We start from the raw sequence: 14,280 nt of genomic DNA on the forward strand, positions 1-14,280 counted from the left end.
AGCTCTCTATCCCATCTGGTTTGGCCGTAGTACTCTGGCAAAGTGAAACATGGCAGATTTTAAGATGTCAAAAACGTCAAAAATCTTGAAAATTTCTCGGTTCTTGACTACATGAACCCATTTGGAAGCTATATGTTGCGATGATAACCCTAGCTTAATCTTCATGCCATTTCCAAAAAGGTATAGAACGTTGTTCTAGCTTAATTGTGGCCCAAATAAGAGCCGCCGTGTCGAAGGGTATCTTGAAAAGTGGGTGAATTTTAATCCTGCGGTTACTCACCCCCCTAAGGAGATGTGCCTCCCAGCAGCCCCGATCTTCATCCAATTGACTTTTAGGCCTGTAGCGCCTTTAAAGCACGAACCATTAGACGCACCCATACCACAAAGACCTCCCTCATTGCCATTATCAAGGAGAACTTCACCAGATTGGACAGGGACATGGTGACCAGGGTATTTGGGCGGTTCAGGGGGCGGGTAGAGGCGGTGATTGAGGCTGGCGGCGATTTTATTGAATAATCTAATAGTCATATACCTCGTTTGCTTCCCAGTTTTTAAAATTCAATAAAATCTTTAAAATTGACGATTTTATGTTCATTTGTTTAAAAATAAGAAAAAGTCCGGATTTATGTGGCCCACCCTGTATATACGCATATTTTGGTCAATTTTGGTGTTTTTTTAAAAATGCTAAATATAATGATAACTATTAAAACAATTTTTAAGTATAACTTTTATCTTATTAGGATAACAATTAAAAAAGAAAAACATTTTTACTATATGCAATTCGTGTTCAAACACCTAATTGAAAAAAATAATGCAAGATATAGCTTTTATTTTAAGATAGACGAGGGGCAACGCCCCCTAGAAGCCTTTAGGTATTATTAAAGTGGGAGGGGGATAAGTCAACCGCCTTTCTACTTTTTAATTTGAGTTTTAATAAAAAATATTCTAAAAAAAATTAAGGTAAGGGATTTGAAATAGGCGCATTTGTATAAACACCAGTTAATGCACAAAAATAAGGGGGGGGGGGGGGGGGAACAAAACAAGTTTTAAAAAATCCGAGATTTCGAACTACTGTCATCGGTAAAGTCATAAGAGGGGATGGGGGTATCGTTATATTAGCCAGCTGGAAGTATCATTTAATAGGGTAAGCGAAAATCTGGTGCATTATCCTAGTAATTCTATATCTATTCAAATATAACAATTATGTGCAGGGATCATGAGGGATAAGACAATGGGGTGTTAATCGATATTCTTCCCCAATGATTAACAAAATTACCTCCTCTATAGAATAATATTCTTTGTAAAAAAAAATTGGACATTAATACTTAGGAATCAAATAATTGAAATTAAATAAAAGTACCCATTTGAGCCAACGAATAAGATAACACAATTATAATACTTTGGTAACGATTGTAATTTCTAGTAAATGAGTCATCCCATTAAGTATTTTCTGTTCATTTTTCATGAGAAATCTACCAAAAAGCAGTACCTATCTAATAAGACTAGAAATTGATGTACACCACCTAATATGCTACTTAAAAAATTAAGTACACAGAAAGCATAATTTTGTTTGCTATAATTGTGGGTGTTCATCACTTTAAAAATAAGATGCCAAGGTTTGAAAGTTAAAATGACACCTATCTTAAATAATACCTGAGTGATTGAGCCATTTCTGCCCTCAACACGACCAGCTCTCTCATAAATAGTGGCCAAATCGGTGTACATGTAACCAGGGAAACCACGTCTACCAGGTACCTCCTCTCTGGCAGCTGATACCTCTCTAGATAGATAGTATTAATATAGAGTAGCTTTACTACCAGGTACCTCCTCTCTGGCAGCTGATACCTCTCTAGATAGATAGATAGTATTAATATAGAGAAGCATTACTACCAGGTACCTCCTTCCTGGCAGAGCTGATACCTCTCTAGATAGATAGTATTAATATAGGGTAGCTTTACTACCAGGTATTTCCTCCCTGGCAGCTGATACCTCTCTAGATAGATAGATAGTAATAATACAGAGTAGCTTTACTACCAGGTACCTCCTACCTGGCAGCTGATACCTCTCAAGATAGATGATAGTATTAATATAGAGAAGCTTTACTACCAGGTACCTCCTTCCTGGCAGAGCTGATACCTCTCTAGATAGATAGATAGTATTAATATAGAGAAGCTTTACTACCAGGTACCTCCTCCCTGGCAGAGCTGATACCTCTCTAGATAGATAGATAGTATTAATATAGAGAAGCTTTACTACCAGGTACCTCCTCCCTGGCAGAGCTGATACCTCTCTAGATAGATAGATAGTATTAATATAGAGAAGCTTTACTACCAGGTACCTCCTCCCTGGCAGAGCTGATACCTCTCTAGATAGATAGATAGTATTAATATAGAGAAGCTTTACTACCAGGTACCTCCTTCCTGGCAGAGCTGATACCTCTCTAGATAGATAGATAGTATTAATATAGAGAAGCTTTACTACCAGGTACCTCCTTCTTGGAAGCTGATACCTCTCTAGATAGATAGATAGTAATAATATAGAGTAGCTTTACTACCAGGTACCTCCTACCTGGCAGCTGATACCTCTCTAGATAGATAAATAATATTAGTATAGGGAAGCTTTACTACCAGGTACCTCCACTCTGGCAGCTGATACCTCTCTAGATAGATAGATAGTAATAATATAGAGTAGCTTTACTACCAGGTACCTCCTACCTGGCAGCTGATACCTCTCTAGATAGATAAATAATATTAGTATAGAGAAGCTTTACTACCAGGTACCTCCTCCCTGGCAGCTAATGCCTCTCTAAATAGATAGATAGTATTAATATAGAGTAGCTTTACTACCAGGTACCTACTCCCTGGTAGCTGATACCTCTCTAGATAGATAGATAGTATCAATATAGAGAAGCTTTACTACCAGGTACCTCCTCTCTGGCAGCTGATACCTCTCTAGATAGATAGATAGTATTAATATAGAGAAGCTTTACTACCAGGTACATCCTCTCTGGCAGCTGATATCTCTCTAGATAGATTGAAAGTGGAGCTTGAGCTGTCTCTAATGGCTAGTTTTATCCTGCTACTAGGGGCCAAACACTAAGATATGCGATTTCTATTGTGGGCTTTTTTTTGAGTTGACCCTATTCAATCAATCAATTATCTTACCTCAAAGCTTCAGCATAAGAAGACATGTCAGTGAGAATGACCAGCATATGCTTCTCACATTGATAGGCCATGAACTCAGCAGTGGTCAGGGCAAGCCTAAACAGGGAGGACATGCAGTTAATTAAAAAAGTCAAGTTGGCAGCGCAGCTAATTCATAATATTTCTTTGTTCGTCCATACATGGTGGTAGGACTGCTTTTAGTTAGCATTTTATCTTTTTTATCTTTTGCAACTTCAGCTATCTTTGTTAATGTTTTTTGTCCGATTTTCAATTTTTTTGTAGGTAAAAATATTGAATTAATTGAGCCGTTATTTTAGCTTAGTTTAAAATATTTACCAGCTTTATTAAAGGGATATAACCTTAGGTACCTAGATAATATATCGGTTAAGCAAGCATTGAATCCATGTCATAAAAATGTACAACAACAAAACATACCTAGGAGTAATAATTCTCTCAATGGTGGGATCATTGGCCAAGTTAAGGAAGAGACACACGTTCTCCATGGATCCGTTCTCCTCAAAGTCCTGCTTGAAAAATCTGGCAGCCTCCATGTTCACACCCATAGCAGCGAATACAATAGCAAAGTTGTCCTGAACCAAATTTAATGAATTAAGCATATCCTAGTATATAAAGTAGCAATGGTTTATGTCTGTAGCTTTAGTAAACTGATTGGGTTCTCTATTTTAGATAAGCTTCACATAGGTCCCGTGATGGGTTTAGGCTAATCTATTTAGCCTTGGGATGGTTTTAAGATTTTTTTTCTAGCCCTCTTCTGATCTTTTGATTACAGAGCCTCTAGATGCTAGGGGCACAGTCGCTAGCGATTTTTAAGGGACATCTATTTTCCAAGTTAACGTATTATTAGGGATAAAACAACAGACGATAAATAGATGTACATCACCAATGATAATAATCAGAATTATATGTTGTCGAGATGGAGCGTGTACGGCGTGCAACTACCTGGAGATCAACACCATCAGATCCTGCCAGCAAAGTCCATCAGCTTACTCCTCACACAGAGGGACATGTATTCTGCCATGAATTTTTATGCTAATTGACCAGCCAATGTCGGCTGGACTGGTCAAACTCCTACTACTTAAGGCCTGCATAGAACCCAACCCTGGACCTATCTACATCTGTCCAGTATGTAACGTCGAGCTTCGAAGAAATTCAAGATCCGTCCAATGCTGCAAATGTTTAGAATGGATACATTTTCGTTCTCAAAACAACTGCAGCAACCTTAAATCTACAACCAAAAAAGACTATGACAAGAACACCTATGTTTGTCCTTCCTGCCTCAATGACCCTTTAACACTTCCCAACAACATTCCTACTACAACTACACAACCTTCAACAATTCATCAACCTTCAACAAATCCTCAACCTTCCACTCCTCGACAACCTAAACCTACTCTCAACAATGACAACATAGACTATAAACTGAACATACTACAGTGGAATTGCAATGGTATAAAAACCAAGACATCAGACCTTATCACATTCATCAATGAATATCAGATTAAAGTAGTGGTTTTACAAGAAACCAAACTTTCTTCAAAATCTGCTCCTCCTGACATTCCTAACTTTACCATGATTCGGAAAGATAGGAAAAACAATGGTGGCGGTGTCGCCATCTTTGTTCATAAATCCATCTTGTTTGCACAAGCACCTGATCTTCTTAATGACGGCCACACAGAATCCAATGGAATCTCAATTGGTAACATTAAAATCAGGAATGTATATATACCACCAGTAAACAGCTGTGCCCCAGGATTTGAGCCAGACATCAAAGCCATTTTATCTGAACCAGACTCTCTCATTCTGGGTGATTTCAATGCCCACAATCCTTTGTGGTATTCAAGCATTCAGGATGCGAGAGGAGATAAATTAGCTGAAGAAATTAGTGAATAAGATTTTGGAGTTCTCAATGAGAATGTACCAACCAGACTTCCATCTTTTGGCCAACCCACATCTCCAGATGTTTCACTAGCATCAACATCTCTACTACCATATATAGAATGGGAAACTAAAACTGCATTAAGTTCTGATCACTTACCCATCATCATCAAAATCAACACCTCCATCCAGACTATCAAAAGTGATTACAGAAAATTTATAAACTTCAAGAAAGCTGACTGGGACAAATTTACCAACATTACTGAAGAAAGATTCAGTAGACTCCCAGAGCCTGATAATATACACAATGCAGAGAAAAAGTTCAGAAAAATTCTTAACAAAGCCTCCAAGAAAACTATCCCTGGAGGTCAAATCAAGGACATTATACCTGAAATTCCCACTGCAACAACTAACAAAATGAAAGAAAGAGATAATCTCCGAGAAACAAATCCAGACTCTCCAGATATACAAACTCTTAATAGAGAGATCTTGCAAGAGGTTAATTTACATCGTAAAAATAAATGGAGAGAAAAGATAAATGAGATTACCAGCAGCTGCTCCTCTAAACTGTTTAAGCTTATCAAAAACTTGAATGGAAAAGGATGTAGCAATAATAATCAGGCTATTAAATTCAAAGGTCGATATCTTACTTCATCTTTAGATATTGCTAATGGATTCAATAAGCAATATTCCTCTGTGGTCAGACACATCAGTTCTAAATCATCCAGATGTGTTACAAGGAATATTAAGAAAAATAGCCTTGAAGATCCACCTTCTTTCAACACACAACAGACAGCTGAAGCCATCAAAGCCAGCAAAGCTTCTAAAGCAGCAGGACCTGACAACATCTCCAACCTGCACCTTAAACATCTTGGCCCAATTGGCGTGAGCTACCTAACAAAGATTTTTAATCTTTCATTAGCTCTCAGCATTATACCTGACATTTGGAAAAACTCAGTCATTATTCCTCTCCTGAAACCTGGTAAAGACCCTCAAGATTCCAACTCCTAACGTCCTGTCTCTTTGCTTTGCCCTGCCATCAAAATCCTGGAGCGATTAATTCTTCCTGCACTTTCTGAATCCCTTGAAATACCTGTTTTTCAGCATGGTTTTCGTAAAAATCACTCCACAGTTTCAGCCCTGAACGATTTTAATGACCATGTTGCTTCCGGTTTCAGCAAGAAACGACCACCAGACAGAACAGTTTTGCTGCGAATTGATTTAAGCAAAGCTTTCGACATGGTGTCTCATGATAAACTCTTGAAAGACCTCGGACAATCTTCCCTTTCAGATCCTCTGAAACGTTGGTTTAACTGTTATCTGAAAGGAAGACAGTCTCGTGTCAACTTCAGAAACACTACATCCAAATGTAGAAATATTAGAGCTGGAGTTCCCCAAGGAGCTGTAACATCACCAATCCTGTTCAACTATTACCTGAGGAATCTCCCAAACCCACCCAAGAATGTCCAAGTGGTCCAGTATGCAGATGACATCTCTATTTATTCTACTGGTTTGGACATAAATGCTCTTACTGAAGCCATCAATAAGTTTGTCCCTAAGGTCATTGAGTTTCTCAATGAAAGAGAGCTGATAGTGTCACCAGAAAAGTCAACAGTAACTCTGTTCACTCCAGATACCAAGGAATACAAGATCCACCCAAAAGTTCTGATTAACAACATCCAGGTCAAACTTGAACATGAACCTAAACTTCTTGGTGTCACATATGACACTATGTTAACCTTCTCCAAACACATAAGAAACGTCACAAGCACAGCTGATACCAAAATCAATATGCTGAAGTCTCTCTGTGGCACTGACTGGGGCCAAGATAAAGAGACAATGACAATGACTTACAAAGCCATTGCCAGAAGTGCTATGGAGTATGCCTGCCCTATTTGGAGCCCCATCATCTCTGACTCCAACTGGGAAAAATTACAGGTATCTCAAAATAAGGCTCTCAAAGTTTCCACTGGCACACTGAAAATTACCCCTTATCAACACATACATCAAGAAACCAAAGTGTTACCTATTAGGGAGCACTGCATGATGAAAACTAAGCAATATCTGCTTACCTGTCATCTCCCAGAACACCCAGGCAACAAACACGTTGATAAGCCTTTACCTGCCAGAAAACACCTGAAACCAACCATTCAAAACTTCAGAAATAGCATACAACAACATCTTCCAATTAATGCTGAAAACAGAAAAGCCAAACTGAAAGCTATTCACACATCTGAAGTTAGAAATACTCTAGAGAATCTTCCCCCAAATGACGTTTTGGGTTGCAAACCCCCTGAAATTAACAAAGAAGAACTTTCTCTTCCCAGACATGTTAGGACCCAGCTCTCGCAACTTAGATCTGGTTTTAGTCGCAAACTAAACTCCTACCTAACAAGACTTGACAATACAGTTGAAGATAAGTGCCCCAACTGTAGCTACGTTCCTCACGACACTGCACACCTTTTTAACTGCCCTGACGACCCCACAACCCTGACAGTTGTATCCCTATGGACAAAGCCTAAACAGGCTGCTGAATTTCTGAAGCTCGACGAAGGATTTACCTGATAAATTTCAATATAAGACGCAAAATACATGTTGTTGGCAGATGCATGTGACAAATCTGTGGAGGCTAATCAATCAATCAATCAATCAGAATTATATACCTACTTTCCGTAAATTAAAATTATTAGTTGTACTAAAGATTGGGAAACGCTAGTTTAAGCCAACTAATCAAGATTTAATAGGGTAGGTACGAAGTAGTTACATAAGGAAAAAGAATAAGAGGTTGAATACTCACCCAATTTCGTTGTAAAATACAACTGCCCCATCCCCACAAAATTTATACAAATTCTGCAGACAAACATCTCTCGGCTTTTAGAGGACTTGATTCCTCTCTGATTTTTTTTCTCTATGAGTAAGTACTAAAAGCTTCGAAGCCAAAAAAATAGTTTTCAAAAATTAAATAGGTATAACATACAATCCAATGTCGTCTCCCTCCCTCTGATTCCAATATTAAATTGGTAGCAAAGCAACGCTGTTCTACAATTGTAAACTGACCTGATGATCGTCCAGGACGGACTTTCCTGGGAGTCTGACCAGACCTGCCTGTCTACAAATCTGAGCGGCAACCTCGTTGTGGGGCAGACCTATACACATACGAATATTAAACTAGGATGACTACATGAACCCTTAAGGTTCCAGGACAAACGCAGGAGTCCCAAACGTCGGAGTGGACAAACGCAGGAGTGTTAAAATATTAATTTTATTAAGTATTTCTATACAGATTAGGTTAGGTTAAGATATGAATGAACAAATAAGCCCCCCCCCGCAGGGGTTAGGTATTTAAAAAACCTATAAGGTGGTCTAAAATAGGTTAGGTTAGGTTAAGTGTCCACTCCGACGTTTGGGACTCCTGCGTTTGTCGTAGGACCACCCATAATACAAAGTAAGTTATAGAGAAGATGTTCAATGATCATAAAGTGAGGGACAGAACGTTTTTAAATCACGATGTTTTTATATATTAATATACGCCCCTAGAGGCCTCTTAAGGTGGGGGAAAAAAAGAGGGCTAAGGGGTTGGGTCACCCCCCTTTTTTCAGTTTCATTTTTAAAAAGAAAACTAAACTTTTAAGGGGTCATTTTTACAGGATCCAAATCGGTTCAGCGGTTAGTAAGATTCTTCGAAACAGAACAGATCCTGTTTCTTTTGTGTAAGGATAATAATATGTGACTGACAAACCAAACGGACAATAAAAATGTGGAATAATCATGAAACATTGAGACGTCTTTATTAAATAGTAGCCAAGAAATTTTTTTTCCCCTAAATAGGTTAGACAGAAGACCCGAGACTTTTTGATTATAAAGTGACTCCGCTACAATAAAATGAGTTTATTCTTTTAAAGTACTAAAAGTAGACAAGTTATTAAGGGTGCTATTAAAAGTTATCAGAGCTCGGCAGCCGCATAAATTCTAACACACCAGTAGTCAAATAAACTGCATCTGCCATTCCTAAATTATTTCTAAATCTAATTTCCACAACTGCCCAAATTTAGCGGCCGCCGCGCCCTTAGTGTTGTTAACCTACCATTAGCAGAGAAAATGGGGATCTTCTGTCCTCTGGCAATAGAATTCATAACATCAATGGCGGAGATACCAGTCTGCACCATCTCCTCGGGGTAAATACGAGACCACGGGTTAATAGGCTGGCCCTAAATATACAAATATATCTCATTAGAATGGTACAAAATACTAATTAAGACCAGTTTAATACAAATATTATATGTTTTAGAATAATTTTAAAATGAATCATTTACGTAGTGTAGGTAATTAAGAGACCAGGGGTTAATAGGCTGGCCGTAAATACAATATAAATAATAAATTTGGGACACATGCCATGCAGCCTTAAGATTGAATTATTCCTACGTCCTACGTGTGGATTTTATTCACATAAGGGGATTATAGTCTCGTCATAATATCAGAACAACCCTTGGCACAGGCTTCTCTGAGGTGAGCGTCATTTACTACGATAATAAATTCAGGACACCTGCTATACTCTACAAGGATGAGTTAATAAAGAGGAGTTCCAATGTGACAGTGCATAAGGTCATGATTTTCTTGAATACACGTGAAACTTAGCCCTGGAGATTTACAACAATGTCTCATCCTACTCCATAAATCCTTCAAAACACTAAAAAACTATTGCTGCACTACTCACACACATTGGAAAATCAACAAAAGATTACACAAATCATCGTCATTACCTGAATATCCAAATAATCCTCGGCCATAACAGTGGGACCTTTGTCAATGGGTTTGCCTGATCCGTTGAATACACGACCTGGTAACATATAAGAAGATATTAGAGAAATTTATTACAGGGGTGTATATTCTACATGGGATCCCCTGCTCAGGGGGGGGGGGGGGGGGGGTTGGATAAAAAATAAGTCGTTGGAGGGAAAAAAATGTAAAAATTAAAAAACTGAAAACATTTTTTCCAGTACCCCCCGCCCCCCCCCCCCTCCTCCTCGGTGAAAAAAAAACTAAAAAAATGTGTGGTAGGAGGGATAAAATAAATAAAATGCAGAGTTCTTTAAATATTTTTCCATTTTCCCCCCTACTTGGTGAGAAAAACTAGGGGGGGGGGGGGGGGGGGAATTTTAAAAAAATTTGGTAGCCGGGGAAAAAAATAAATCTTGTGCAGAAAATACAGTGACACCCCTGATTTATTAAGAAATTATTTTTAGATGATACATAACATACCTACCTAGCTACTTTAGAAGAAACCATATGAAAATTTTAAAATATTAGAAATAACACAAATTTTAATGTTCTTGGTTTTTTTGCCTGCATTTTAAACTGGACTGCTAAGTTTTTTTGTGAAGATACCTCTTACAAAAGAGCATCTAGTTAGGTAACAAATTACCAAAACTATCTGGTATTACTTTTCTCTTAATCTTTTATTACCTACCTTTCTTCTTTAAAACTTACCTAACATATCCTCCGAGACAGGGGTCCTAAGAATATCTCCTGTAAATTCGCAAGTTGTCCGCTTGGCGTCAATGCCGGATGTCCCCTCGAACACCTGGACAACGGCCTTAGAACCTGACACCTCCAACACTTGTCCAGCCCTGAAAAGAAGAATTTTATCTATTTGATTAGGTATAACATTTACAAACAACATCTAGGACCTATGAGAATCATATTGGTTAAGAGGTTAGCGAGAATTTTCGTTACACACAGATAGACACACACCCTCAAACAAACACATAGACAGACATCCTGTTACTTTTAAATAAGGATTACCTTTCAGACCCATCGGGCAGATGGAGGTTGACAATCTCAGCAAACTTTGGAAACTTGACATCATCCAGGATAACCAGCGGACCATTCACACCAGACACAGTCTTGTACGTGATACGGGGCTCGGCAATGTAGTCCCTAAACAGTGTTATCTAGCAATACGTTTCCTAGTGAACAGAATAGTTTACTGTAATACAGTATTAGAGAGTGTAAAAATAGTCAAGAAAATGTAAAGTTTAATAACGGATATAGAATATACGTGGATAATATGACAAGGTAAAAATTGTCGCCTATTTAGGTTCCTATTATTGGTCAGTTCGTTCATCCAGTAGGAGGGGAGGTGATGGGGTAAATGGGGTTGATATGGGAAATCGTTATTTTAGCTAGCTACACGTTTCACTTTGTTAGAGTACATGATAATCAGTTGTAAGATTTTGAAGGCTAAATTAAAAAGAAAAAAAAAGAAAATTTTTTGTACCAGCATAATCTGTATGTTCTACCGTTAGCAGACATTTAAGTTAATAGATTTTTAGAGAGAATCATTAACAGGAACATTTCACTGTGAACTGCAATAGATGAAATTACCTCTTAAGGGCCATAACCTGGTCGATTAGGCCCTGACGAACAGAAATTGTTGGGGTCATTTTTGTTTTATTGTCTAGTGCGATTTGTCTGAAAAATAACAGGGATCTTAAGGTCTTTAGGGATAAGAAAATGGAGGATAAATCGATTTAGATCCCATATAGTGCTTAGGTAGCAAGTTACTTTTTCTGTATAATATATCCCCTTCTTATAACGTTTTAAAATTACAAGTTGCAGCGATCGAATACAGAGAAATGAAAGGGCCGTAAAATGGCCTAAAAGCACTGTACATGCAGAGAACAACTAAAAAATCTTTAGACTATCCCAGGGTCTGAGTGCAGAGAATTTTCTAAAGGGAATAAATTACGTGTAATTGGCCGGTTGGGATCACGTGATAAAAAGTTTTGCAATGTAATTATCATTTATAAATGTTGAATATTAAATGTATATGTCGTTTTGTCCCAATAAATAATTAAATTTGATTTGAGTTCATTATTACTCGCTAGCCCCACCTGCTCCGATTAAGTACTCCATTATATGAAATCTTTACAGCCTAGTCTGTATTTAAGCTATTTTTCTGCTATCCCCTCCCCACGTTAATATTTAAAATTGTGCATTTTTCATTTAACGCCGTCTATAATAAACAGATATATAAAAAAAAACAAGATTTTGACATTTAAAATGTACTTTAACATAACATTAAAAATTGATAATTAGATAACACAAAAACGTATTTAAAACATTACAAAATAACATAAAAAAAAATCAATATATAGAGGTCACAATGTTGAACAAGATTATTAATAAAAATGTGATAAAGTATAATGATAAGGAGTATTTACTCATTTATATTTCAAGTCAGCTGATCTAGTCTTATGACTTTGCTTATACTCGGTGTGTGTGTGTGTATACTAACTACGCATGCGCGTAAAATTGATCTATACTCAACAGAGACAAATAAAAATCCGCTAAATTAAAAATATATAATTTCTAAAAAATCCTCTAAATATTTTAGTTTCGCGGATTTTTCACTTAAAGATAAAAGGGAAGGAGGGGACATTAGAAAATAATTCTATTGGTAATATTACTTTCTTTTATCAAGATTTATTATTTGTATTGTAATATTAAAGAAATTGTTTCAATTAGTAGTTTACAAACTTTAAAAACAATGATTTAATCTAAATAAGGAATAATTTAGTTTATCATCATTTGGGTTGTTAATCAAATTATGTTTCATTGTCTTTGATGTAATTAAAAAATACATTAATGAAATCCTACAACCATTGATAATATTTGTCTATGAAATAACAACTATGCGCATGCGTTAAATTTAGCAGACGGAAAATTATTTACTTTCACTAGCAGACAATTTTTCCATTTGTAAACAATGGACAATTATATAAAATGCTCAAAAATTTAAAATTTAATTTTTTAGGTAAGTTAAACAGTAAATAAATGCAGGGATCTAAAGAGAAAAGAAAATGGCTGATGTACATTTCCAAATGATAATACACATAGACAACCCCTATGTAGATTACAATTAGTGGTTGAAACATTTGTACACGAATTCCCTAATAAACCGAGCTATCAATTTTGAATAAAAGAATAAGAAAACATTATAATAAAACATTGGGGACTAATTTAACAAACAGCCCAAAATCCCCCCCCCCCCCTCCCTTTATTCCAAGGATAATTCACAACGTACAATAAACATCTCAATAACCATTAGCCAAATGACCACTTTTTGTGGATTATAATAATGATTGGAAAATTTTCAGTGCTAAAAGTTTGTACAAACTTATTATGGTTGAATGAAATTAAATAAAACTTTTCAAATCGACAAAGAGCGGTCATGTTTTTTTTAATTGTAAAAAAATGTGTATAATCATTGGGAATGTACATTAATTTATCGGCCATTGTCTTATCCCTGCCCTGTGTCCCTGGCAATAATTTTAAGAATAAATTGTTTGTTTGTATTCTTTTAGACCCCTCCTTCCACCTGGCCTGGCCCCATGCATGTTAGTTTTTCTTGCAATAATATTTTTATTTATCTAGAGCAAAACAACTCAATAAGTTGGACGATCAAAGTAAACTCTACAACTTTATATTGTAACTAGCGGTTTGCCCCTAGCATCTAGGGGCTCTGTATTTGTGTTAAGATAACATATTTAACATTTGAAAGGGCAGAGAGAGGCTAGAAAAATAGCTTAAAACTGTCTCAACCTCTTTTCGAGGAAGCTTTGTGTTTATCAAGATCGAAATTAATTTCCTTATTCCATAATTCCAGTCCAGAAAAAATGTTGTCTTTGCTTAACTTTCCTAAAGAGTTGCGGCATTTTAAGATTGTTTATATTTTGGTGACGCCACGCCACTTCTGATTTATATGTGTGTGGATAAAGACATTCGGAGAATTGAGTCGGGCCTAACATTGGTCTCAGAGTGCGTGTATAACCCTAGTATGCCAGGTGCTTAAACCTAAAGAACTTCAGGTAGTTTTTTCTTCGTTTTCATATATAATTGTATGGCATATAGGACGGATTTATAAAGTTTTAAGGCTCTAGCCAGCTACACAAGAAGCTTTATTATGATTCAAATATTATGTTTTAGTAATTTTTATGTGCTTATATTTATGCATTTAACAATGGTCTATAAACCAAATATTTTTCCTTTAAAGCCAAAGTACCCAAAGATTCTTTAACCATAAGAAAAAAAGATTTTTTTTAGTGCTCAAAGTTTTAAGTTAACGAGTAATATTTTATTCTGTTTATTAATTGATCTTGTAATTTCAGGACTTTGAAATAGGTAGTTTGTGTCAATAAATCTATACTCAAACCTGCTG

The 14,280-nt window shown here is 36.6% G+C and overlaps 1 protein-coding gene across 3 annotated transcripts in view; it reads right to left on the reverse strand.

The window, feature by feature from the left end:
• Window positions 1–11,571, reverse strand: part of Vha55 (V-type proton ATPase subunit Vha55) — a 16,038-nt gene extending 4,467 nt beyond the window's left edge. For all 3 annotated transcript variants that reach the window (XR_013883994.1, XR_013883993.1, XM_080176899.1), the window contains exons 1-9: window positions 11,445–11,571; window positions 10,863–10,997; window positions 10,548–10,687; window positions 9,821–9,897; window positions 9,145–9,268; window positions 8,118–8,206; window positions 3,600–3,754; window positions 3,165–3,260; window positions 1,654–1,780 (exon numbers count right to left, since the gene is read on the reverse strand). Coding sequence is in view for 1 of the 3 variants with exons in the window: in XM_080176899.1 (XP_080033025.1) it covers window positions 1,654–1,780; window positions 3,165–3,260; window positions 3,600–3,754; window positions 8,118–8,206; window positions 9,145–9,268; window positions 9,821–9,897; window positions 10,548–10,687; window positions 10,863–10,997; window positions 11,445–11,503 (1,002 nt within the window). In the remaining 2 variants the exon portion in view is untranslated. The remainder of the gene's footprint in view (window positions 1–1,653; window positions 1,781–3,164; window positions 3,261–3,599; window positions 3,755–8,117; window positions 8,207–9,144; window positions 9,269–9,820; window positions 9,898–10,547; window positions 10,688–10,862; window positions 10,998–11,444) is intronic.
• Window positions 11,572–14,280: the final 2,709 nt, after the last annotated feature.

This window comes from Acartia tonsa, chromosome 11 (assembly GCF_053477335.1).
Source record: "Acartia tonsa isolate MP-2025a chromosome 11, ASM5347733v1, whole genome shotgun sequence".
Taxonomy (NCBI): domain Eukaryota; kingdom Metazoa; phylum Arthropoda; class Copepoda; order Calanoida; family Acartiidae; genus Acartia; species Acartia tonsa.